At 44.0% G+C, this 27,659-nt stretch overlaps 1 protein-coding gene across 2 annotated transcripts in view; it reads left to right on the top strand.

Moving 5' to 3' along the window:
• Septin6 (septin 6) overlaps nucleotides 1-20,139 on the top strand; it is a 74,438-nt gene extending 54,299 nt beyond the window's left edge. The window contains exons 7-10 of one of the 2 annotated variants that reach the window (XM_036174581.1): nucleotides 3,401-3,569; nucleotides 6,697-6,829; nucleotides 10,200-10,390; nucleotides 19,140-20,139. In XM_036174581.1, coding sequence (XP_036030474.1) covers nucleotides 3,401-3,569; nucleotides 6,697-6,829; nucleotides 10,200-10,390; nucleotides 19,140-19,149 — 503 coding nt within the window. In that variant the 3' untranslated portion in view covers nucleotides 19,150-20,139. Of the gene's footprint in view, nucleotides 1-3,400; nucleotides 3,570-6,696; nucleotides 6,830-10,199; nucleotides 10,391-17,118; nucleotides 17,900-19,139 lie in introns of those variants that run through there. The other variant, XM_036174580.1, reaches the window with a different exon arrangement.
• Nucleotides 20,140-27,659: the final 7,520 nt, after the last annotated feature.

Below are 27,659 nucleotides of genomic sequence, written 5' to 3'. Positions count from 1 at the left end.
CAGTGAGATGGCTTGTGGGGGCAAGGTAAAGGCATTTTCCTCTAAGTCTAATGGCCTGAGTTTGATCTCCAGAGACCCCACAGTGGAGGACAGAGCTAACTTCTAAAAGTTGTCATCTGACCTTCACACAAACATCAGCACCCACATGAGTGCACACATACACCCCCACACACCCTCACACTAAATAAATTAAAATTATAAAAATACACAAATGAATGCTAAACCCCAAAGTCAGGATAATGCCTAAGTTTCATTGCCAGAGGATGTAGGGAATTGAGAAATGGGCATGAGATCAAAAAGAAGCCAGCAGGGGCTTCCAAGGTACTAGTAACATTAACTTAGGTTGTGGAGATATTTAAAAAATTTTAATTTCTTCAAATTGCACATACCTATTTCATGTACTCATATATATATGTGTATATATATATATATATATATATGTATATATATATGTATATATATGTGTATATATATGTGTGTGTGTGTGTGTATATATATATATATATATATGATTGTTTCATAATTTTAAAGAATCAGATATCTACTGCATATACTCATGACAATTCTTTCTGTGGTCTGTCTCACACATATCATGCTGCTCTTGTCAGTTCAGTAGGTCACATGAGCCCTATGACATTATAGTATGCAGAAGTTTGGGGCCTGAGTCTGTGGCTGTAAACTGGGCCACAGCTGGCAGTTTCTCTGTAAATTCTTTCCAATCCTTGAGCAAATAAAGGAGAATGGGCACCCGAGAAGGGTGGCAGCCATCTGTAAGTCCAGTACTGGCAGGTGCAGCGCAACTGAGGTGAGAGGATCATGAGTTCCAGGCAGCCTTGGGAGACGGTGTTGCCAAACAGTAAAAATGAACGTTGTCCACCTCACATACAAAGGCTGGTGTTATTCAAGGCACAGCAAAGCCCCACTCACAGGAGCTGGATTTCTTTCCTTTTCATTCTTTTGTGGTGCTGAAGATAGAACTCAGGGCCTCATGCATGCTAGGCGAATGCTCTGCCACTAAGCTACATCCTCAGTTCTTCTTTGTTACAGTGTCAGAGACTGAAGCCAGGCCTCATGCATGCTAGTTGAAAACTACTGTTGAGCTACATCCCCTGTCTGGATGTCGTATAGGTAGGAGAAGACTGTTTGGCAGAGCTATGCTAGGTTTTGCTCTTCTCCACCCTTTGGAGCTGGGGATGTGTCTTAGTTAGTGTTCTATTGCTATGAAGAGAGACCATGACCATGAAAGCATTTGATTGGGGTGGCTTGCTTACAGTTTCAGAGGTTTAGTCTGTTTTCATCATGGCAGGACATAGTAGCATGCAGCAGATATGGTGCTGGAGAGGGAGTTGAGAGTCCTACGTCTTGACCTGTAGGCAACAGGAAGTGAACTGAAACACTGGACATAACTTGAACATATATATAAGACTTCAAAGCCCACCTCCACAATGACACATTTCCTCCAACAAGACCTCAGCTACTCCAACAAGGCCACATCTCATAACAGTGCCACACTCTTATGAAATTGTGAGGGCCAATTACATTCAAACTACCACAGGATGTTACACTAGGAACATTGGGAAGTGGCCTCTGAACCAATAGTCACACCTTTGGAGTCTGTGCCTGAAACACAGGAGCCTGAGGTAGGAGGAGACAAACCAGCAGATATAGTTCTAGTGACTTCCTTCCTCTAACTCAGACTACCCTGGTCTTATCCCAAACCAAGTTTTGTTGTTGTTTGTTTTGAACTCCTGAGTTGACTATTCTTTTTGAATGAGGAAGCCCTTGAACACTGCTTGGGAACCTAAAAGAGACTTAGACCTATTCCTTTTTTCTCTCTTTAAAAAAATAGGGTCTCATGTAGTCTAGGTTGACCTTGTAATCACTATGTAGTTGAAGCTAGCCTTGAACTCCTGACTCTCCTGCCTTCACCTCCTAATTGCTGAAATCACAGGTGTGTGCCACCATGTCTGGCTCTAGAATCATTCCTCCTGACCAGGGATCACTGTCCAGAATTGGAGAAGCAGATACAGAGAGCTTGCTCCCAAGGACTTGTTTTATTGATGCAGCTTTTTATTATTAGTTTATGTTCTATGGCAACAAGTAGAGTTCAGTCCTGAATGTAAGGGGCCTTAAGTAGAAAAAATATGTGGACCACTCTGGACTTTGGACAAATACTTCTAGTGACCATATCTGACCATCTTTAATGGTACAACTATACTCAACTCTGTCATTCCAGAACACCTCCTCTCTGTCCCTACTGTCCTCTACCAGACCCTGAGAGACAGACTCTTGGATAACTTATCTTTTCATTGTCTCAGACACCACCTTCCATCTCTACATGGCCAAACACTACCATCCAACACAGTGGATCCAGGCCTGGAGACATCCTGACAGAGCCCTGCTTGCAGAATTGCTCTGGCAGAAGTCCACTTTGCTGTGATTTAGTCCACATCTCTCACATTCTTGTCTACTACCCAAAATGCAGACCTTTGCCCACAAAGCAAAGAAATGGTACCCACTTTCTCCCGCTTAAGATTGCAGTGGTCAGGCCATGATCCACCCTTGGTAAAACACCCCCTTGAAAGCTTCTACTGTCCACATGGGCCACACCTGAGGTCTGCCTCTCCTTGTCCCCATCACCTTTTGCTACCCTAGTTCTTTTTCCTTGCTCTCTGGAGACTCCATCTCTGGTCTTTTTGCCTCTCCCCTACACTATCCGAGTTTGAAGCCTAACTCTGCAAGTTGCTATGTGCCCTTGCCTAGCCTTCTGGAGACCTTGTGAAGATTATGTTCTACTCTCTGCCTGACAAACTCTATTCTTCTTTCCAGAGTCATCCAAGAGGTTTTGTTTTGGGGGAAGCCTGTGCTTTCCTCGGAGTTCCCACGTCCCCCTCTTCTGGGCTTTTACTGCACTGCCTCCATGCCTCCCTCCATGTTTGTAATTTTGGCATTGAGTTATATTGTCCCGTGTACATGAGCTTTCCCACTAAGCTGCAGGTCCCTAAGAGCAAAGCCCCACGGCTTTGTTTCTGAATTATCTGGGCCACAGAGAATTCTGGGAACAAAGATGCCACAAATATTTAGTGGGTGGATGGATAGATGTGTGTGTGTTGTCATCTGCAAAGCAGTGCAGAGCAGATATTCCTGTGGAAGTCTGCGTGACGAGTTTGTGTTGAGGCATTAATGAAAGTTCTTAGATATTTGAGGAGTAGCAGTGCCCTTTCCTAATGTTTCATTCCCGTTTTCACAGAAAATGGAATGAAGTGAAATTTGTAGGTACCGTATAAAGAGGTTGCAAGGTGATGTTACCATTAGACACTTTACTTCTCACTTCATCCATTTCTTCTTCTGCTGGCCTTCCTTTCAATATACCTCCCATCCCTCGATCCCCACTATGCAGTTGAAAATGAGGCCCACTGCGACTTTGTGAAGCTGCGGGAGATGCTGATTCGGGTCAACATGGAGGATCTGCGGGAGCAGACCCACACCCGGCACTATGAATTGTACCGCCGCTGTAAGCTGGAGGAGATGGGCTTCAAGGACACCGACCCTGACAGCAAACCATTCAGGTACCACCACTCACGCCAGGCCAGGCAAGCTCAGGAAGCCTTGCTCTGGAGAATCAGCTGGGGAGGAGAGGCATGGGGTTAGCTAGAGGGCCCAAAGAAATTCCTGAGTCACTAGTGTTGCTGGGCTTTTCCCTCTCTGTGTCTGCACATCTGCCAGAAGAGCTACCACCTTGCTTAGAAAAGCAGGGAAGGGAGGGGGCCTGGAGAAACCACTTTGCTGATCACCCACTGCTTCAGCCCCTCCCTCCCATATACAACTGCTCTAGTCAGCCAGGCTCACAGAGACCCTGAGCTGGGGTTTTGTTCTATTGGGTAGCAGTTAGGAACTGGTCTCTGTTCCCTGTTTCTTCATCTGGCTCTCCTGTTGCTTAAGACAGGTTCCAAATATGTTCTTTCCCTTCTTCCCTGTTCTCAGAAAGCAAATAGGAAAAGTCAGGCATAGTGGCAGATGCCCGGAATCCCAGCACTGGGGAAGCTAATGCAGAAGGGTTGCTATGGGATATCTAGCAAGTACTGACTGCACTGGGTATATGATTTGGCAGTAGAGTGCTTCCCTAGCATGCACAAGCCCTGAGTTCATCCCTAGCACCAGATAGATAGATAGATAGATAGATAGATAGATAGATAGATAGATAGACAGACAGGAAAGTACAAAACAGGACCACAGTCACTTCGCTTGTATTGGTGACCTATGTGATGCTCCTCCCCCACTGCCTAAGCATTTCAGTGTGAGTTTTGTTTTGGCCACTGAAGATGAATAATCACTGGTGTTTTCCTCACATCAGAATCTAACGTGCTTTTTATTACACAGGTGGGAGCCATAGACCAATGGAAATATCTGCTCTGTATACACAATATGTGTCATCAGCCCTGCATTTTGAATTACCATATGTTGCCCTTTACTGTGACTCCATCTCCTTTCAGGAAATGTCAGACATCCATGAGCAAGCCAGGGGGATTATCTGTGGGAGGAAAAGGCATTCAAATGGCCTCTGGGATCCCATAGAACCTGTTCATAGCAGAAAGGGGGCCCAGAACACTGTAGAAGCAGTCCTTTGGGGGATGTCTGCTTTAGGGTGCAGCCTCCCACCCCTCTGTGGATAGGCAGGTCAGGGCCCCAGAGCTCCTGAGCTGGGGGAAAGCGGGTTTGTCTCTAATAGAAATTCCTCCGTTGCTCTCCTTCACCTCCATAGCTTTCATCTGCGTCGGGAAGGAGGTGTGCCTCTATCTGGCCCTTCAGTCCCGCCTTTCCTCCTTTGCCCCATCCTCGATACTTCTGTTCCATTATCTTTTTTTTTTTTTTTTTTTTTTTTTTTTATTAAGCTCTGCTCTTTTTTGCCAGTTCCTCCCCTGTCAAGAGGTTTGTCTCCGACAGGAAAGAAACATTTCTGTATCTACTCTTCCTCCTCCCTCACTTACTTCCTCAACCCACTGCAATCTGCCTTCGCCTCCAGCTCTCCACAAAAGGGCCTGTAGTTGTAGGTTGGTGGCTGATTTCATTGTGGCTTGATTTTCATCTTTGATTTTAATGTGAAACATTAATTTGGCTTTCTTGAAATACCTTCTGAAGACCTTCAGCTCTTCCAGTATTGGCCCGGCCAGCTTTATCCATCTCCCTCTCTGTCTTCTTCCTCCTTGGTCTCACTTTCCGGGTCATTTTCTTCAGTTGTCTCCTTTAAATGTTGCTGCTCCCTCAGAATTCCTTCCATGGAGGAAGGAACCTCTGTTCTTTCATACTTCATCTCTTTGTCCTGGTTCTTTCTATTCTCACAATCCTAATTACCACCTAGGTAGCTGATGACTCCAAAGCTAAGACTTTGCCATTGAACTCTGAACCCGTTGATGCGACTGCTCTGCAGACATTTGTGCTCAGGCATTCTATGGATACCTGATCCGAATCCTCAAGAGTCTGCCATCTAGTCCATGTTCTTCTTCCCTTTCCAGCATTTCCTGTTGCTGTTCATGTTCTACTGTCTACCTTGTGGTTCAAGTTTAACGTAGATTCAAAGAAAGCACTAAGATTCAAAGAACGATGCTCACCACGAGAATAAGATGCACTTGAGAAAGTCCGTGTGAGCTACTCAGAGGAGAGCTGTCTAAAGTCAGCTTTGATTTCTCCCAAGACCTAGAAATTCTGCAGCCCTTATTGCCCTCCAGATCTCTCCATTCCCTGCCAGCCCTTAACATGAAGCTACTGCCACTTCACACTGGAATTGCTGCAAACTTTCCTTCCCACAATAGCCAAGTAGACTTCCTCATGTTCTGACTGTGGATATATGTCCACTTCTCTAATGTGCCATCTAAAGCCTGTCCTCTTCTTCCAGACTCAAGAACCTCCCCTCTCACTCCTCCATGGCTCACATGATTCCCCCAGGCCTGTTTGAGTATGGCCACATCCCCAGGAACACCACTCCCCACTTCTGCCTTCCCACATGCTTCTCTGTTTTTGGAGCACAGTCCTTCTGTTCTTCACCAGGTGGACTGTCCCTTTTTGAAAATTAAGTGCAGACCAGGGACAGTGGTCTTGATCCAGGTATCTCCCACTAGACCCTGAGTTCTTCTAGGACAGGCATGGTGGCTCTGGACTCTAGATGCTGAGCGACTAGTGTCCTGTCTATTCACACTGTTCACTTATGTGGTAGGTATAAATAATCTCAGCAAGTATTTGAGGAAGTGGTAAGTCAATGTGGTCAGTTTCAGAGCCAGGGCCTGGCAGTGCAGTGCAGTGGGAGGGGGCCTTAAATGAAGAAACAGGAGACCGGGCCTCTGGTGTCTGCTCTGCCTCTAACTAGGTATACACTCTTCAGCGAGTCACTTCACCTCTGTGAGCCCCAGTTTCCTCATCTGTACAGAGAGAGAGAGAGAGAGAGAGAGAGAGAGAGAGAGAGAGAGAGAGAGAGATCTAGAAGGTATCCAATTTACCAGGGCTCCTCTGTCCCCTTCAGTACCTCTGTAATACTGCTGCTGCTTGCTAAGCATATCCCCTCCCCTTTTGTGGGTCTCTTGGCATTCTCTGTCAGAATTAGAATTAGGAAGAGAGGATGAGAGGACTCAGGATGGTCGGGGCCTGTTTTCTTGAGCAGGGGTTGCCCCGGAGGCAGTGGAATTGACTTGATCGTATCTACAGTTTACAGGAGACATATGAGGCGAAAAGAAATGAGTTCCTAGGGGAGCTCCAGAAAAAAGAAGAGGAGATGAGACAGATGTTTGTCCAGAGAGTCAAAGAGAAAGAAGCCGAGCTCAAGGAGGCGGAAAAAGAGGTAAATGTGAGCTTAGAGCAGGAAGGTGGGAGGAAAGACTGAGTGTGAAGTGAGAGGCCTCAGTCTTGACAGAGTAGCTAGAGGGTAGAGGGACTTGTAGCCTCTGGGCAGGACTGCAGTGCAGCTCAGGTAGAGAGACTCTGATGACTTCTGTGTCTTCTTGACCTTCATTCCCTAAGGCTGGGACATTTTCTCATTCTGTTCATTATTTAGAGGTGTTGCCATCCAACATGCTAGCCACTAGCTGTAGGTGGGATGAAACCCAGGCATTCCACATGCTAGATAAGTGATCTATCACTGAGCCCCACCTCTATCTGCGTTAGTGCAGTTCTAGCTGGTTCTTTAAACCAAGACTTGTTGGTCCTTTCTAAGCACATTCAGTTTGGGCTGGCTGAGTGGCTCGGTGGGCAAAAGTGCTTGCCAGTTAAGCCTGACAACCTGACTTCAGTTCCTGGAAAGCACATAAAAGCCAGATGCAGTGACACCCATCTGTAATGCTAGCATTCCTGTGGTGAGATGGGAGGCTAAGATACAAGCATGGGGTATGCTGTATGGCCAAGAGAGACACAAGGTGGAAGGAGAGAACCAACTCCCAAAAGTTATTCTCTGGTCTCCATATGCATGCTACGACACATGTAAATAATAATAATAATAATAATAATAATAATAATAATAATAAATAATTTTTATCTTATTTTATGTGCATGGATGTTTTTTGCTTGCATGTATATTTGTGTATCACTTCTATGCCTAGTGCCTAAGGAGGCCAGAAGAGGGCACTGGATCTTCTGGAATTGGAGTTACAGATGATTGTGAGCTGCCAAGTGGATGCCAGTGATCAAAACTGAGTCTTCTGGAAAAGCAGAAAGTACTCAACTCCTGAGCCATCCCTCCAGCCCCTAATAGCAATAAGTTCTTTAAAAAGAATTAAACATATGCAGTTATTCCTTTAAGCAATGGCCTTGGCTTGCAAGGCTCCTCTACCACTTCACATCCTGATGCCAGAGTAATTGGCCTGCAGTACAGTTTTGGAATATCAGCCAGTGTTTCACTTCTATGGGCCTTAGTTACTCTTCTGGATGCTGTGAGCAAAGACCTACCCAACAAAAACAACTTACAGAAGAGTTGGTTTTGGCTCACAGTTCTGGAGATAAAATTCATCATGGTGAGAAGCGTGATAACACAAGCTTAGTGCAACTGGTCACTTTGTACAAGAAGCAGAGAGAGAGAGACAGAGACAGAGACAAAGACAGAGACTAATAGTACCCAGCTCATCTTCTCCCTTTAATTCAGTTCAAGACCCCAGCCCATAGAATGGTGCCAACTACCTGCAGAGTGTGTCTTCCCACCTCAATTAGCCCAATCTAGACACTCTTTCATAGACACACATAGAGGCTAGTTTCCATAGTGATTATAAATCACCCATCAAGTTGATAGTCAAAATTAACCATCTCACCCCTCAAACATAAGGGAAACAGTTACTCCCCAAACCTCTTCACCTTTGATCTCCTAGGACTCTCCAAAACTTGAGGTAAAGGTATTGATTTTGTTTCAGTTTCACTTTAAGAAGAAAAATGTCACCCATTACCTTTAGGAAGAGAGTTAGGGTCATCTTAAAGAAAAATGAATAAAAGTTGCTTTTAAAGCAACTGACACTCCCCTCAAGTGACTAGGTGCAGCAGGTTTAGACAGCAAGCTTTTCGTTTGCCATATCTTACTAGGCAACGGTCCCAAATGGCCATAGTAACTGCAGAACTGACCTCCAGCTTGCCCTGCAAGTGCTATAGAGTGCAAAATCTCCTCCTGAATCCCCAGAAGAAAACACAATTGTTCGTGGTCTATTTATGAAGGTATTTTGTGCATTGCAGTGGTGTGACTGTCCATGCTTCCGGTTCTCTGATCCACTAATCACACAGCATGCCAGAATGTGCTTGCTGTTCTTTGAATCTAAGAGTCCATTCAAGGTGAGCAAAGCCTTGCCTCTGGTTAAGGCTGAGGTTTCAGTGCTGGAGAAATAGCTTAGCAGTTAAGAGCACTTATTGCTCTTACAAAGGACCCGTGTTCAGTTCCCAGAACCTATATGGTGGCTCATGACCATCCTTAAATCTAGTTCCAGGAGATTCGATGTCCCCTTCTGACTTCTGAGGGTACCAGGCATGCATGTGGTACACATACACACATGCAGGCAAAATACACATGCATGTAAAATAAATCTTTTAAAATTGTTTGAAAAGACTGACTTCTCGGCATTCATCCAATTTTACGGAATGGTTTTTGTCTCTCTTTGTGTTCAAGGCCAAGTATTTTCTTTGACCAGCATTGCTATGCTTTAAATCTTTACCATGGTCCATGGTGATCTTCCCTGATTATAGTGGATAAGAAAAGGCAGCAGGAGTTGAGGAGGTGGGGGAGACACCTCAGTGAATAAGAATGCTTGCCCTGAAAGCATGAAGACTTGAGTTCAGAGCTATACCCACATAAAGAGCCAGGCATGGCTGCACATGCCTGTGATCCAGCCTTGGGGAGCAGAGACAGGTAGATCCTAAAGTGAGCTTAGCCAGGAGGAGAGCTTTACATGTGGGAGATCTCATTATATAATCCTCCAAAGATTGGGTTGACCTTGGGCAAATGCCTTCACTTATGAGACTTTCAGTTTCCTCATAAAACAGACATAATAATAGAGCCTACCTCAACTGTGTTGTAAGCTAGGCATGCTGGAATATACCTGTAAGCTCACTACTCAAAAGGCAGATACAGGAGGATTGTGAGTTCAGGATTAGCTTGAGCTGCACATCAAGACCCTGTCTCAAAAAGAAAACAAGTGGAGTGCTGTATTAATGAAAAAAGTTTTTATGTATTAGATTTTTTAAGATTTATTTGTTTATTATGTAAACAGTGTTCTGCCTACATGTATGCCTGCATATCACAAGAGGGCACCAGATCTCATTACAGATGGTTGTGAGCCACCATGTGGTTGCTGGGAATTGAACTCAGGACCTCTGCAAGAACAGTCAGTGCTCTTAACCTCTGAGCCATCTCTACAGCCCTATATATTAGATTTAGTGGTTGGCTTGTAACAAACTAAGCGAATATTGTTATCGACCACACCCAATAACTACAAGGGCTCTTTTAAATAAAATGTTTGGTTACACAGACTACATTGTTCCTTGACCATTTCAGAAGCAGACATTCTGAGAACAATTTACAGCAATCTACAATAATCCTTTGTGCCATCATGGCAGTCACTGGCAGGAATGTCTCCTAATGTCCCAGAGTCCTGCAGAGTTGCAGCCACAGTGGTGCCCATCCACTCTGGTCTTCGCTGGGCTGGGACGGGGCTCCCTCTAACTTTCCTGTGCTTCTCTGCCAGCTGCACGAGAAGTTTGACCGTCTGAAGAAACTGCACCAGGAAGAAAAGAAGAAGCTGGAGGATAAGAAGAAATCCCTGGATGATGAAGTGAATGCTTTCAAACAGAGAAAGACAGCGGCTGAGCTGCTCCAGTCTCAGGGTTCTCAGGCTGGGGGCTCGCAGACTCTGAAAAGGGACAAAGAGAAGAAGAAGTAAGTAGCAGGCTGCCGTGTGTGTGTGTGTGTGTGTGTGTGTGTGTGTGTGTGTGTGTGTGTGTGTGTGGTCTTTCTTATCCTGCGTATCCCCTCCCCTCACTCCACCCACCACCTGGCAGGACCTAGAGGCCAAGGGGGCTGGTGCACAGGTACGCAGGTGTGAACTGCGGGCTGCCAGTTAGACTCAAGGAGTCTTCAGTGTCCCCGTGACACCCAAGTTTGAGTTGCTGAGAGGAGGAGGAGAGCGTTCCCAGAAGTGCAGCTTTGCCATTTGGCACATCTGGAAAAGCTCTGCAAACTCATGGCGGATGGTAAAGGGCTAGAGAGTAGGAAACAAACCGTGAGAGAGGTAGAAGGATAAGGAGAGGAGCGAAAGGATGGCTAGACCAGGGTCTTTTAGCAGAAGCTAAATGCACTTCCCTAGACCCTAGACCAGTGGCTCTCCACCTGTGGGTCAAAACCCCTCTTGGAGTTTGAGCCACCCTTCCACAGGGATCGCCTGAGACCATTGGAAAACAAATATTTACATTACGGTTCATAACAACAGCAAAACTACAGTTAGGAAGCAGCAACAGAAATAACTTTATGGTTGGGGGTCAGCACAAGCTGAGGAACTGCAATCCAGGGTCACAGCATTAGGAAGGTTGAGCAGCACTGATCTAGACTTTCAATACTAGGCAGCTTACAGGTCTGCTTGCTTGTCCCACATCTGAGGGGAGGGGCCTACAACCGAAGCCTTCCTCTGCCTCAATTCTCAATAGCTGCAGCCTGTGAAAGGTGAGTGCTGCCACTGAAGGCTGCACCCTGTCTCCCATCCCCCATCCCTTTGCTATACCTCTTCCTGCTGGCTGCTTAGTTATGCCCAGCCTGGGGTGCTAAGAACTTAGTGGGGAGCCTTCAGATGCCAGTGTCCTCTGCATGGGCCATTTTCAAGCTTGGGGAATGATTCAGAAACCATTTTGTTTCTCTAAGTGTTGGGTGAGTTAATAGTCCTGACCCTCCCCCAGTCTCTGCTTGCAGAAATTACCCATTCCTCATTTCAGAGCCAGAGAAGAAGAAAATGTTTCTGGCAAGCAAACATCCAGAGGTTCCCTTGTGCTCTATGGCTGTTTGTGCAGTGGGACTCAGGGAATTCCGAGATGGAGTATTTAACAGTTTCTTTACTAAAGGATCCTTAAGATCCCAGGGATGACCATGCTCATGACCTTCTATTTTGGGCCACTGGTTTGAGTCAGCCACTGGATACTTTCCAGAAGGAAGAAGTACCTTTTTACTTCTGTACCTGACTTATCATGTAGGAATCACACCATGAATGTAAACTATTTTATATTTCAAAGCACTAAGTTTTGTGATCTTGTTATCCAGTTTGACTACATAATAATGTAATTTGAATATTTTCACCAACTTGATCCAGAGATTTTTTTTTCCAGAATAGAATCTTTGGGGTTTTTTTGTTTGTTTTTGAGACAGGGTTTCTCTGTGTAGCCCTGGCTGTCCTCAAACTCACAGAGATCTTCCTGTCACGCCCCACTTCCACCCCCACAATAGAATCTTAAAACTACATATCAAATTCACTGATTTTTTTGGGGGTAGTAAGGTTCAACTAGGCACATGGAAAACCTCTTTGGATGCACCATCTATTAACTTATCAGTCATGGCATATTAGTTATACTAGCAGGAAATGATTCATATTTTCCTTTTTTAAATTTATTTTGCACTGGGTGGTGGTGGTGCATGCCTTTGATTCCAGCACTCGAATTTGAGGCTAGTCTGACTTACAGAGCAAACTTCAGGACAACCAAGACTATTACACAGAGAAACCCTGTCTCAAAAAACCAAAAGTAAATAAAATAAAATAAAAGAATTTGTCATCACCTGGTTTGTTTAGGCTGCACTGATGCTGTAGAGCAGTGGTTCTCAACATTCCTAATGCTGTGACCTTTAAATACAGTTCCTCATGTTGTGCTAACCCCAACCATAAAATTATTTTCATTACTACTTCATGACTGTAATTTTGCATTTTCTGATGGTCTTAGGTGACCTCTGTCATTTAATCCTCAAGGTTGAGAACCACTGCTGTATACATTCCAGCAAGGTTTTCACCCATCGAAGAACTGGAAAAGGGCACTGTCACCATCCCCAGATATTTCTGGAGAGTGGGGAAAGTTATGTCCCTATCCAGTCTTCTACATGAGCCAGCCTGTCCCCATCCATACTCTACTATGTGTAAGTGGTCCCAGGTCTGGGCTCCTTATGCATCTCTGTGAGCGATAGGTTAACTTCTAGAAGACATGTCACTAAACTTATGCTACTCTGCTCCCGTGGTACTTTTGCTGGTGGTGGTTTGGAGTGGGTAGAGACGGTGGTAGTAATGTTTCTTTTAGACAGATTGTGGTTGGATCCGATCAAATCCCAGCTTTAGAATTTCCTCTGGATGCTCCTCAAGAGACTAAGAAAGAGTACCAGTGTTCCAGGGGTGTCTACCAAGCCACCGTTCCCTGTTCCCTTCCCTGTCTTTCCTAATCTCTTTGACGTCTAACACTTCATTATTTGTATCAAGTCATAGTATTGGATTTCTCCTCATGCTCACTCCATCTTCATCAGCTCTTACTGTTTTACAGTTAACTCTGCTGTTTGCTGCATGCTGCATGAGACCCAGGGTCCTGGTAAGCTTTATTAACTCTAAGTAGAACTGGCAGTGGCTTCTAGAACATACCTCCCCAAACCCCACACTTGCGATACATAGCGTTAACCATGAAAGAAATGGCTTCATTGGACTTGCTAGTTTCTTCCCAAGACTTATAGTATGAAGATGTAATCTGTCAGGGTTTGAAGTGGGCATGCTACATGTGGAACAACTGTTTGCCTGATTGGAGGTATGTGTGTGTAATGGCATTTGTAGACCTTTGCTGCTAGAACAGCTGTGTAGCATAAGAAGACCAACAAGTAAAGTTTGAGTTCAGACTTTACTTTTTCATACAGAGCCATAATCATGACTTTCCAAATGGATTGTGATGATGCAGGAAACTGCTGTGTTCACAGTCCCTGCCTGCAATGTCACAGTCACTATTGATCCCCCTGCACACCCCAGCTTTAGGAAATTGCTTCTGTCTCCTTCTATTGACTGCTCCTTATCTGTGGGGTTCAAGTTCTCCTATTTCAGTGGAAGACAGTGAAGAGACTTAGCTACGGTAGGGAAATCCTTCCACTTGGTTCTGTAAGGGCTGGTGAGTGGCTCAGCAGGCTTCAGTGACAGCATCTACCTTGCACAGAAAGCCATTTAAGCCCATCAGTCCGAGTTCAATCCCTAGAACCCATGTAAGGTGGAAGAAGAAACCAACTCCAAAAATTCTCTGATCACACTACACCATGGCATGTGTGCCCACAAACAGTGCTAATAAATCAATTTTTTAAAATTTAATTCTGGGTCTAGAGAAATGGCTCAGGTGGTTAAGAACACTTGCTGCTCTTCCAAATGAGCTGAGTTTGGTTCATGTCACCCACACATTAGACAGCCCACAACTGCCTGTAGACTCCAGCTCCAAGGGACCTGACAACCTCTTCTGTCCTTTGTGGTCACCTGCAGATACATCACATACACACACACATAATATATATGTGTGTGTATATATAATATATAGGTATGTATATATATACACACATATATGTATATATGTGTATATATATATATATATATATATATATATATATATATATATATATATATATATATATATATATATATTCTGTAAGTACAAGCTTCATGAAAACCTCTGCTAAGGATTTCGCAGGTATTTCCTAGAATGCCTGAGGGCTAGTGGTTGTGTCTACAGGAGTAAACAGAACACTCAATGCTATCACATAGCTTTTGTATACTCTACCAAAATCAGGTAGTAAGGGGAAATTGAATAGAGAGTTGCCCCCCCCCCACCCGAGCTGAGGACCGAACCCAGGGCCTTGTGCTTGCTAGGCAAGTGCTCTACCACTGAGCTAAATCCCCAACTCCTAGAGATATTTTTAACAGCATACTTAGATTTCTTTTTATTTTGTTTTTGTTTTTGTTTTTTCAATATAGGGTTTCTCTGTGTAGCTTTGCGCCTTTCCTGGAACTAACTTTGTAGACCAGGCTGGCCTTGAACTCACAAAGATCCACCTGCCTCTGCCTCCCGTGTGCTGGGATTAAAGGCGTGCGCCACCACTGCCTGGCTAGATTTCTTTTTAAAACTCTACATGGAAACTTGCAAATGTAGGAAAGAGAAGAGATCATAGTACAATTCAGCCTCATTTTCCTGGAGCCTGGGCATCAAAGAATCATTGACATACAACTAGTCCCACTTCCTCAATTACCCGCCAATGTTGGAAGGCAAAAGCTGTATCATTTTATGTGTAAAATACATAGTATATATTTCTAGGTGATATCATTATCACACCTACAAGATTAATAATAATTTGCTAACATAAAATTTCTAATTGGTGTTGAAAGTACCCCAGTGGTCGCATAAAATGCCTTTCTTACTTTTGGTTTGGTTGGGTTGGGGACTAAAGTATTGAGAAGATGTCCCCTGGCTCAGCCATGCAGTGGTTTATATGGAGAGCCTGCTGTTAGCCATCAAACCAGTGGCTGCAACCATTGCACTAAAGACTTGAGGCAGCTGGCAAAAGCATCTTCCTTTCATGAAAATCCTGGCAAGGAAGTCCGTCCAGGCCTCGGAAACAGAAAGCCCAGGAAACTGAGCCAAACAAATGCGTCCTAAAGGAACACAGAAACCATTTACTGCCTGGTTTAAAACCAAGCCCTGGAGCCTCTGCTAGGGCACCAGCATCAAATAGCAGCTTTCTATTTAGGAAGACTAAATTCCTAGAATATAGTCACTACCATAGTCCAAGTGCCTAGCCAAGTGTCTGAGACATAGTAGGAGCTCAGTTCATATGGAGTTTCTTTGTTCTACCATTTTCAATGAGAGCAGGAAAGATGTAGCCTGTTGAATTCAATTTTGGATAATTCAGATTTCATTGCAGACTGATTGACACATTTTCATTCAGAGTTCCCTGAGTACATCTTTGTTAGTGGCCACCCTTAAAATGAACCCTGGGAAACTATCATTAAAGCCATGCCTTATAAGTGAGACAGTAAACAGCTGGAGCCGCCAATTTCAAGCCCAAGTAGGTTGTCTTTTCTTGGCAAGCTTCTGTGTACTAGACTACAAAAGCAGTTCTAGATCAGTTGGTGTGTGTATGTGGGATTGTATGTCAAGAACAGATTTTTAAAATTATTTGTGTGGGTTTTGATCTTTATTTTGCTTTTTAATGCCATTACTGCTGCCATTCATTTGAGAAAGCATGTTCCCAAGGAGCCAGTGAACACGACTTTTAAGACCATCTAACATAGCTATTCTAGTTTATCTATTAGTTATGACTTAATTTCCTTCTGACTTTTTTAGGGGTACATTCATCCATTCACTCATTAACCCCTCCTTCTCTTTTCATTTTTCAGTTTGGGCTTCCTGTAGACACACCTTTTCCTGTGCAACAGAGCTGGGCCTCTCTCTCTTTATTTCCTCCTTACCATGTTTAGGGGGCACACAACCCATGCCCTCCCCTGTCTTCCTGTGAGTGTTTATAGAAGCCTGAGAGTCAAATGATGGTGTCTGGCCTCTGACCAAGAAGCCAGCCATGACATAGCTTGGAGACACATACCTCAGTCCCTCACCTAGTACCCCAGTCATCTGTGCCCCCACTTCCCCATCCCCATCCTTGCCAGACTCTTACATGTTCAGGGGTTGCCATTTCCTACTGTTTATGTACCAGCTTCCCCATTGAAGGTGACTGATACTTGTTTCCTTGAGGTATTTCCATCCACGCTGGCTGGATAAGTAGCATTCAGGGCTCAGAGCTGTCTCCTTACACTCCTGCATCCTAATCAATGGGATTTTCCCCTCATTCCTCTAATCCAGGAGCCATAGCCACTTCTCATAGGCTTCAAAAAGAACCGTCAGTGATACCTCTTTCTTCTACCATCTTAGTCTGGCCCTTTCTCGATCCCATTTGCTCAAAGTCGCCTTATACAAGCTGTGCTAAAAGTCAGCCACACATTTATTTGCACCAAGCCCTTCCTATAAAACACAATTTTCTGGGGAAGACAGTGCATATTTCCCCTCTCTCTGATTCTGGGTACCCCACAGATACAGAAGGGAAAATAAAGCAGAATGTTATTACCAGCCTAGAGTCTTGAATGACAGACTTACAGAATTCTCTTCGGGGGTTTTAGCACGTCATTGGTCATTTCTTGCCATCCCAGTGAGATGGAATAGCAAGACTAATAATCCCAGTTTGTAAACTGGTGAGCTGGTCAAAGAACCCAGGCTTGGGGCTTGTCTGGATGAGTAGTCTAGTCTACCCAATGATTGTAATGATGGGTTGGATCTGCACACATGCCACTTAAAAGACGAGAGCTCATTAGCTGGAGGGAAGAAAAGAGGTGCTGTCGCTGGACATGTACTTTGGTCTAAGGATTTGATATTTTAAGAATACCCTAGTCTTAAGTTTTATAATGGGTCCCATCTGATTATGGCTTTTGGCAACCCTTTGAAGTACAGAGCCTTCCACTGTCAGGGCCATGAAGCACAGTATGGCTTTTGGTGTTTGACTAGCAACAGAGCAACAGCTAGAGGCGACCTGGCAATGATCTGTGGCTAATATGGCGTCTCTCTGCCCTTCCTTTGCAGTAATCCATGGCTGTGTACTGAATAGTATGCCCTGCTACAGCTGGACTGGACTCCACTTAGCCTTTTAAGCGAAGGTTCTTATTTTAACTGACAACTTTTTTTAATGGTGCCAGACAGCAGGGCCCTCCACCCCTGCTCTGGTACTTCAAGACAACCCCCCCCTCTCCTTTTGAGTTTTGCAACTTGCTTCTGCCCCCCACCCCCAGTCTGACTGGCATGGACCATGGCCACCTTCTTTTTTCATATTTTAAAGGTGGTTTTATGATCACTACCTCTAAAACACACAAGACAATAATAAGTTTCCAGGCTTTCTGAACCATTGCAAAAGGGCAGGGGCCATTCTCTCCAATCATAGTTAATACCCCAAAGTCAAGACTAAGCCCAAAGCGGAACTAGTTAAAAGCAAGCAAGTCAGTGTGCACACTCTTTTCTTGTTGGCAAAGAGAGGAGGCAATTTTGCTACGTTACTGGCCACTGGCCAGAGGGAAGTACAGGGCGACAATGGGAAAGCATGAGCTAATTTCTTGGGAAAAACCAACTGGAAGTGAATTTCAGGAAACCTTATGCCTAGAGGTAAAACAGAACAAGCCACCACCACCAAGAACAGAAAGCTCCAAAGCAGAATCCCTAAATACCCTCAGATACATAGTCAGTAGTTGGGGGAGTCAGGCTACTGAGTTAAGGTTGTCTGGGTCTCCTTGAAGGACCCCTTGTTTGTAGCCATGGGGTTCTGTGGGGTTTTTGTTTGTTTTTAAGACAAGTTCTTACTATGTAGCCTTGGCTGGCCTTGAAATCACAATGTAGACCAGGCTGGCCCTCAATTTCATAGAGATCTGCCTGCCTGTATTACCTGAGTGCTAACATTAAAGGCAAACACCTGTCTTAGAGGTTTTAATCCACCTTCCCAGAAATGAGGCCTCTCGTTTGCATTTGTATATAAATTCACTACTTGAGGCTTGAGGATTTCATCTGAGCTATACAACCTTCCACAAGCAAGCAGGAGTTATATATAAGGTGGGAACTTTTTGCTCAGCATGGCTGATGTAACGCCCTATGGAGGGTATTAACACATAGAGAAATGGAGGGACATTTCCAAGGTCCCACTGCTATTTCTTGGCAAAGCCCTAGCAAAATTTCATGTCTCTGGGTTCCCAATCCACTTCACTAAGGGAGCCGAGTCTTTATGTATACTCCTGGAGACAAGATTTTTTTTTTTTTTTTGATGTTCAGAGAAAGCAGTCAATGTTAGAGGAGTCTTGCAGGTTTTCACATAGAAAACTAGGATGAGGTGGTAAAGAGAAGGCTCCAGGCCAGCTGCCATGGTGCCTGATGGTCAGTCAGCTTTCCTCTAAGTCTGGACCAGGACCAGGTCAGTGTCCATTCGCTGCTACACTGTGTAGCTTCTTGTAATCAGGGAACTTTGGTGGATATAAAAAGCAATCAAACTTATGAAAGGAATTGAAATGATGCTACATTTCATTGAGTAACTGTTCTCACTGTAAATGGAACGGGTTTTGTTTTTCTTCATTTGGAAGTCTTTTTAATTAGTACAGTTACTATTTTTTTCAAAGCACCCTAAACTCTGTTTGCTTCTAGTGAAACAAAAACCAGTCATTAGATATGGTCTGTGCTTTTATTTTTCTAGACTAGAATGGAATGGCTTTCCTGAAAAACACACACACACACACATACACACACACACACACACACACACACACACCCTTCATTTCTCCGAAGCCAAGAAGTCTGCTTTCCCCACCTAGTTTGGATCTTTTTTGAAGACATCATTTGACATTCACATGTGGCTGTTAATATGTGCTTATTTTTTAATTAAAGCAAGACTCATTAAACCGGTGTGTGGTGTTCTTCAGCCCTTCTAAACAGATTCCCCATGGTGACGGCCCCTCCGTGACCTGCTCCTGTCTTCTTGGCATTTAACCACTCCCCTGGCATTCCACTTTGAACGGCCTTTCTCTTCGGCTAATTTCGTGTTTTCTCTCTCTTTCTCTCTCCCTCTCCAGCTTTTTTTAACCTTGTCTTCAGCAGCTGTTCTAAGTCTAAAGGAGAAGACTGCCATTATAGAAGAGTTAGTTAGGGCTCCATATTGTCTCAAGCAAGAAACCAACCAGTACCCCTCTCCCTGCAACTGTGCACATATACACCACACTCAAGTGTACATGTGTCCCTGTGTCCAGGCAAGAAGCTCTCTTCTGACTTACATGGTGTTTTACATGGAAGTGTCTTGTCCTAAACTTACAAGGCAGGAAAAGAATCATCAGAGCTGGAAATGGACCAATTGTGACCTCTGAGACGACAACAGGACCACTCTCCCGGGTGTTAAGTGACAGGAGCAGGAGGCCTCAGCTGTGGGTTGTTCACAAGCCCTCTTCACAAGGTGTTGAGTTCAGTGTTTGTTTTTTAAAACAGTTCTCTGGGGCAGTGGGTTGACTGTCTTCAGCCACTCTTAAGCTGATTGTGAGTATGGAAGAGAAAGTTGAGTGACGTTCACATCTTCAGCATTCACAGGCTTGCTGCAGACCCCAGCGAGGGGGAAGAAATGGAGCATTAGCAATTCAGCTGGAGAAAGAAACTGAGGGGCTTAAGCTTAGTGAGAGCAAAGTTTCTCCACGCAAACTTCCAAGGGGCTTGGAGGGTTTTTCAAGAGCTTTCTGCTCAACTTGGTATCTGGAAGGAGAGCTTTGACATTGGTAAATCTGCCTTCAATTCATTGGCTTTACTTAACATCCAAATACCACGTGAGTGTGCTCATTCCCATATAGCCATACCGCAAACACCAACATTCTGCTGTCCTGTCTTCTGAGAGCCTCTTTGCATGTTTTCCAGAATCTATGTTTGTTTTTTCCTTTCTTCTCTATGGTTCTTTTTGCTCAAAGGTGTGACCAGTCACTGCCCCTCCGGGGCTTTCATTTTCCACAAGATACATCCCAGAACCAGCACTGTTTAGTTCATTATCTTTCTAATGTCCATGTCAATTTTCAATAAAATTCAAACAAATGCTCAGTGGTTCTATGATCTGATCCCATCAGTTGGTAGCATGGCTCACCACAGTTTGCTTTAGGAAATAGGTGGCCACCTCCCAAGTGGGTAATTTGGGAGGCTCAGATGCCATGAGCCCACTAAGTCTTCCTCACTGGACTGCCACGCCCCTTCTTTCTTCCTCCTGGCCCTGAAATTCCAGTGGGGCAGGGTGGGTATTAGCAGGCAGTCTCCTGCTTTCCCTTTAATTAGCACTGGTTGAACTAATCAAATGAACTGAGTGTCAGACGGGGAGGGGGGGCAGACAGAAAATGGCATCACACAGAGCAAAATCCAGGTAAGTTTTAATTATGGAACAAAAACAGCTCTATGCTACTTCTCTCATTTACTCCTGTGATGTGAACATTTCCCCCCAGTTTCACAAGTTAAGACATTCTGTAGAAACTAAGCCTTCAGTCTCAGAGAGAGATGCCTCCCATCCTCTCAAACGTTAAGATAGGCAAAAGGAAGAATGGTCAATTTTCAGAAATCTGGTTAAGAATGCCTAACGACCAAATTCAGTGGAAAGGACCAGTGTGAGACTTCTCTGCAGGAAAACCTGAATCCTCCGCTCAGGCACCAGAGTGAACAGCACTGACCTGCTTCTACGCAGCTCACACACTAGGGGGCAGCAGAGTAAGCCTATACTCGTTTATGACGTCGCTGAACACTGATGAGCCTGCAGAGGTGTGGAAAAATACAGAATCCTTAGCTTGTTGGGATAGCGGGAAAGTTATGATAAGAAAGTAAAACGCGGCCTGGTAATATGGTAAGGCGCCTGCTGCCAGGCCCAACTGAGTTCCATCCCCAGGACCCATAAGGCGGAAAGAGAAACCTGATTTCTTGTAAGTTGTTTTCATTTCCCCACACGTGCTCGGGCACTCCACCCAGCCATGGGGGGAAAAAAAAAACGAAAGACCGCCTATGACCGAGTTCGAAGCCCTGGGGACCATTTCTATTACCGATAAACAACAAAATCCCAAAACGCCAAAGTCTGGGATGATGGCACATTCCTATAATTTCAGCATTCAGAAAGCATGGGGAAGGGGATGTCAAACATAGTGAGTCCAAGGCCGGTCTGAGTTACATACATATCCAGACCCTGTCTCAGTAAACCCAGTGTAGGGTGGGGGTGGGACTTCTCTAGACCAGGAGAATACCAGTAAGTCCTTCACAGAACCAATACACGTTCAAAACAACAACAAAATATCTGGGCATATGGACCATCAAGGTGGCTCTGCAGAAAAACATACCAGCCACCAAGCCTCTAATGATTTGAGTTCAATTCCTGGAAGTGGAGAGTTGACTCATAAAAGTTGTCCTCTGAATTTAAGTCATGTGCCATGGTGCAGACAAATGTGGATGCGAAGTCACTAAATAAATAAAAATGAAAAAAAAAAGTCATTCTTGGATGGAGCTGAGGAGATGACCCACAGGTTAAGAGCATTTGCGGCACCTGCTAAGGACCAGGTTCCCAGCACAAGAGCTGAGCCCTTGTAACTCCAGCTCCATGTTTTCCCTTTCCCTCATCTGGCCTCGGAAGCTCCAGAATCCACGTGCACATACCCATACATAGACAGAAACACATACACATGATTTAAAATAAATCTCTGGGGGAAAAAGGGGGCATTTATTAAATGAGGTTTCTTGTTTTGGACACCTTCCATTGAGAACCATCACAATGTTGCTTGCTTGTTTGCTATGGGCTTCATGGAGAATGTCATTGCCTTCCTTGGGTAGGGATGTAGTTCAGCTGGTAGAATTCTTGCCTGCACTCAGAGCCCTGGGTTTGCTCCTTAGTACCAAATAGAACCAGCAGTAGTGGTATATGCCTATAATACAGCCTTGAGAAGGTGAGACCAGAGGATCGGAAGTTCGAGGCCAGCCTTGGCTATTGTATCATGTTCAATGTCAACTTGAGTTAAGTACATTCTCTTCTTCTGGACATTGTCAACTTTGGTAAATGACTCATTATTACAACATTTTAACCTACCAAATTATTTCCTTTATGTCACTTTTCCCTAAAAATGCAGGATCTAGTCTAGAATCATACATTTTGTCTAGTATTTTAAATCTCCTTAATTTGGAATAGAATTTATTTGCCTTATATGACACTGATCTTTTTTGTAATATTTTATTTTTATTTTAAAATTACAAATGTGTGTGAGCAAGAATGTACATGAGGGCAATGCCTGTGTCTGAGGGTGCCTGAGCCCTTGGAACTAGAGTTAGTGTACATTTGAGAGTGCTGGGAATTGAACTCTGGTCCTAGCGTAGCATGCATTTGAGATGGGTTTTTTGTGCAACAACTTTGCTGTCCTGGAACTTACTCTGTAGACCAGGCTGGCCTTGAACTCACAGAGATCCGCCTGCCTCTGCCTCCAGAGTGCTGGGATTAAAAGCGTGTGCAGCCGCCAGTTTAGCAGTATGCGTTCTTAATCTCGGTGCCATTGCTCCACCTCCAACACTGATCTATTTGAAGTCCTGCTTTTTGTTGTTTTTAAAGATACAGAATATGTGGTGTGCTGTCAAGTACAGCTCAGCAGGTAAAAGTACTTGCACATAGGCCTGACAACCTGAGTTCGATTCTAAGGAGAGAACCAAGTCCTCAGAGTTGTCTTCTGACTTTCCCAAATGCACCATGACACCCTTGCACCCACACATACAATAAATTAATAAATAGTAAGACAATATTTTCATGTGGCGTCAAGGTGTTGCCTCGTTCCTCCACTATATAAATTCCAGACTTAGTCACCCCTCTTCCATCAACAACCTTACTACGAAAAACCCCTGTGGAGAAACTATAAGTCCCTGCATACATCTTGCTTCTCATCAGAAGATGCCTCCCAGATTTAGCGTCTGTTGGTAGCTCTTGCCTGAGCAAATCTCCAGGATGATTTTCAATTCCAGCTCTCCTTCGACAGCTGCTAGTCGGTGCACGGTTACTCCATGGTAAGCACAAGCCTTTCCTTCCCTCTTGCTTGTCCACTTGCCAATTGATGCCTTTATACAATAAATACGTTTTCTATGAATATTGAGGGATCGCATTATTAACTTTGAAACTTAGCCTACAAAGTGGTGCACTTCATCATGACATTTTCATAGATCCAAGTCACTACACTTTGTTCTCATCTGTCCCCTCCTGGCACTGTCCTTCACATTCCCACTGCTCCTATCCTGTTTGTTCCCTTCATCCCCAAGTCCTCTTCCTTCTGCTGTCAAGTCATACTTCCTCCATTTTCCATTTTTTTTCTCCCTTTGCCTCTTCCTTGAGATGTCTTTCCTCCTGTCTCACGTTCCTCTTTGGATTTTCATCGCGCACACACACACACTTTCCAATGTTTTCTACTTCATTACTGTTCCTAATTATTTTGGTGCTCAAGTTACCCAAATTTGGCCTAATTGGAGGTTCCTAACTATTGCTTGGAATCCATTAGTAAACATTTCTCAAGTGCATTTGTATTAAGGTCAAGAACCCCGTGGGATGAAATGGAGGTATACTTGTCTAGGAGGACAAAAGGAACTAATGGGGTGGAGCAAAAGCAAGGGAGAAGGGGAATATGTAGTAGGAATCTTAAAGAGTCTTATTAATGAAATCAAACCTGAGGCCAGATATTGGGGTGAACGCTGGAAGATCAGAAAAGCAGAACAAGCCACAGCTACCTCACCTTGTCAGTTCCTCAGCTGATCCTGTTTCCTCAGATTGGAAGCCTCTGTGTCCTCATCCAGAATGAATCTCAGCTGAACTGTGCTGCTCAAAGCCTAAAAGCTTAACCAGCCAAATGCTTCTAGTTTCTGGTTCTCACGCCTAATATACCTTTCTGCTTTCTGCCATCACTCCTTGGGATTAAAGGCGTGTGTCTGCAAGCTTGGCTGTATCCTTGAACAGATGGATTTCTGCCTCTGGAATGCTAGGATTAAAGGCGTGTGCTACCACTGCCTATCCTTTATGTTTAATATTGTGGCTGTTCTGACCCCAGATAAATTTCTTAGGGTGCACAATATTTTGGGGAACACAATACCAACACAGGAGTATGTTCAATGTACAATATATACTCATAGAAAGATTAAAAAAATTTAAAAAAGAATTTTGTGTGGGACTGAGACAGCCCTGGCCTCAGAGTGAGACTCTGTCTCAAGACAATAAACATCCAGGCGGTGGTGGTGCACGCCTTTAATCCCATCAGGAGGCAGAGCCAGGCAGATCTCTGTGAGTTCGAGGACAGCCTGGTCTACAGAGCTAGTCCAGGACAGAATCCAAAGCTACAGAGAAACCCTGTCTCGAAAAACAAAAACCAAAACAAACAAACAAAAGACAATGAAACAAACAAAAGCCTCTCTAAGGATTTATATGCAGATGTTGCGGGAGAGAGGCTTTCTTCAGTGGTATAGCTGATGGTAAGTTGCCCTCGCTCCTGTAAACAAGCTCTGACCCCTGCTACTGTAAACCACCCTAATGAAACTGTGTTACAAAAAAACAAAAACAAAAAAACAACCTGTGAAAGCTGAAAGAAGAGGAAGGGAGTTGGTGGTAGAAGGAGGGAAACTAGAGAGTTACAATAGGGAGTGTGTGTGATCAAAATAAGCATGTAACTTCTTCCAGTAGACAGACAGACACACACACACACACACACACACACACACGAATTTTGGGTAGTCTGATTTCTGATATGTTAATGGGAAATAGTGTTTAACTGGGTTCTGAGGTTCCCTCCTGCCATTTCTGACTCCTTTACAAGAAAGGTCAGAGAAGGAAGCCTGGTGCAGTGAAATGGTTGTGTGCATAATCTAAAGAGAGTGGCTGAAGGCTGTGTTTGAGACTAATGGAGGGTGGGAAGAGGGATGGGAACAGTTTTTTGGTATGGTTCAGGATTGCACTGGACTGCCTTTATAGTCTCTTCCGTCTACATCCTCAATCTTTATTCAGATCATGTTTCTGTTTAGGTGTCTCAGCTGCTCCCTGAGGGATTCTGTACCTTGTGAAAAGGGAATGGGTTAAAACAGATTGGCTGTAGGATTTTATTTAAACAACAACAACAAAAAGGATTACCAGGTCACAAGAAGGTCACAAAATGATCATGCAAGTTTTTCTTCTGCTTTGTTTTCTAGAGAAAGGCTTTCCATTCCAGAGTGGGAATCATAAACAACACCATCATGATGTTCCAGGAAAAATGGCCTCTGGCCTTGGGCCTCTTTTTCTTTAATTGTTGTTTTACACACACACACACACACACACACACACACACACACACACACACACACTCCTAAATATACAAACACAATCTGCTCAGTCTGTATAATGCTACTTATATGGATATAGCCTGACAAGCAAGATTAATCATCACAGGAACTGAGATCCTATAGTAATTTTATAGTTTGAAAATAACATATAAGAAAGCTATTTACTTAAGTTTCTCCAGAAATTCAGTGATAAATTTGTGAGACACACACTGGCTTAAAAACCCAAGTTAAGGTCACAAATGTTCTACACAAAATCAGTTTTCTACTTAGGAAATGGATCACATACCTGTCATTCAGGAATCTATAGAATACTGCCCAGTATAATTACAACTCCCTAAGTAAGGATGTCTGTGGAATATGATCAGGTCTCAAAATCAAGCATATTTTAAGTTTATACCAAGAGGAAAAAAAGGAAACAAAAGGGACCTATGGGTGTGAAATACAATTATAACCAATCCACAGAAGTAATGGTGTCGGTAGTTTCAGAATTAATACAAATATGAGAGTCTCAAACTTAAGTGCAAATCTGATGAAGATTTATTCCGAGCTAAGAGGAAGGAGTTTTTCTTCTTCTCAGATTTAAGGGAAGATGTGTTATAACTGCAGTGCTTCTTTGGAGAGGGTTGACAGCATAGACCATGTCTGAGTTCCTTTGTGCTGCTATACCCAAGGCTACACAACTGCCAAAGAACTGATTGATTTCTTAAAGTGCTGGAGGCCGCAAGTCCAAGATCAAGACAATAGCAAATGTCCTTGTCTGGTGAGGAATGTTCTCTGCTCCAAGACGGTTTCTTATTGCTGTATCAGAAGGGAGCAATACTGTGTCCTCATACAGGAGAAGATAGAAGTTCAAATGCTGTATGAAATTATGTTTTATGAAGATCTTCATTTCTTTCAGGAGGAAGTAGCCCACAAGGCCTAATTGACTCTTAAAGATCCTCCCTTTTTCTGTTCTTGCCCCCCCCCTTTTCGGTTTTTAGAGACCTGTTTCTGTTCTTGCCTCCCCTTCACCTTTTTGTTTTTTAGAGATGGGGTCTCTCTCTGTACCAGAGAGCCCTGGCTGTCCTGAAACTCACTTTCTAGACCAAAATGGCTTTGAACTCACAGAGATCAGCCAGCTTCCTTCTGCCTCCCGAGTGCTGGGGTCACAGGTGTGTTTTGTTTTCTTAAGACGAGGTGTCACTTACTCTGGCTCGATTTGCACTTACTTGTAGAGCAGCTAGCTCCCAAATACTGAGATTTGTGTGTACTACCACACTTAGCTAAGACCCTCTCCTTTTTTTCAAGATTTATTTTATGTGCATTAGTGTTTTGCCTCCATGTATGTAGCCCACATTCATGCCTAGTACCCACACAGGCCAGAAAAGGGCATTTGATTCCTCTAGAACTGAAGTTACTGATGGTTGTGAGACAACATGTGGGTGTTCTGAGCACCACTCAGGTTCTCTGCCAGAATGACACGTGTTCTTAACCACTGTGCCATCTCTTCAGCACTAAGGCCCTACCTTTTTTGTTTGTTTGTTGTTTGAGACAGGGTCTCTCTGTGTAGCCTTGGCTGTCCTGGAACTCACGCTTTAGATCAGGCTGGCCTTGAACGCACAGAAATCCGCTTGCCTCTGTCCCTCAAGTGCTGGGATTAAAGGCTGGCCCAAGACTCTTACCTCTTAATGTCATCACATTGGCCATTAAATTTCAGCAACTGAATTTTTTTGTTGTTGTTGTTTTTGTTTTGTTTTTGGAGACAGGGTTTCTCTGTATATCTTTGCGCCTTTCCTGGGACTCACTTAGTAGCCCAGGCCGGCCTTGAACTCACAGAGATCCACCTGGCTCTGCCTCCCGAGTGCTGGGATTAAAGGCGTGTGCCACCGGTGCCGCTGCTGCCGCCGCCGCCACCACCACCCGGCTAGCAACTGAATCTTGAAGCGGACATAACCATAGACGCCCAAAATTAATTCAATTATTAAAACATCAGCTTAAGATGTTGACTCTAAGAAACTAGGATGTTGCAAAGAGAAAAGCATTCATCCCTCTGACCCGAGCCTATGGCATGCCCATGGAAGCCAGTGCAGGCATTAACAGCAAAAGAGGAATTCCCAGTTTTCATAGATGGGACATTTTATCAAGGGAAAAAGAGTCAGTTGGTTTTTTTTCTCAAATTTTTATTAGATTTAAGAGACAATATTAACTAATGAAATATATCAAGATCAAAATAAAAATTACAACATTGAGTGGAAATAGTTACATGTGTAGAAATGTGCAAAACC

The sequence above is a fragment of the Onychomys torridus genome, chromosome X (genome assembly GCF_903995425.1).
Source record: "Onychomys torridus chromosome X, mOncTor1.1, whole genome shotgun sequence".
Classification (NCBI taxonomy): Eukaryota; Metazoa; Chordata; class Mammalia; order Rodentia; family Cricetidae; genus Onychomys; species Onychomys torridus.
This window is presented reverse-complemented; position numbering and strand designations above follow the sequence as displayed.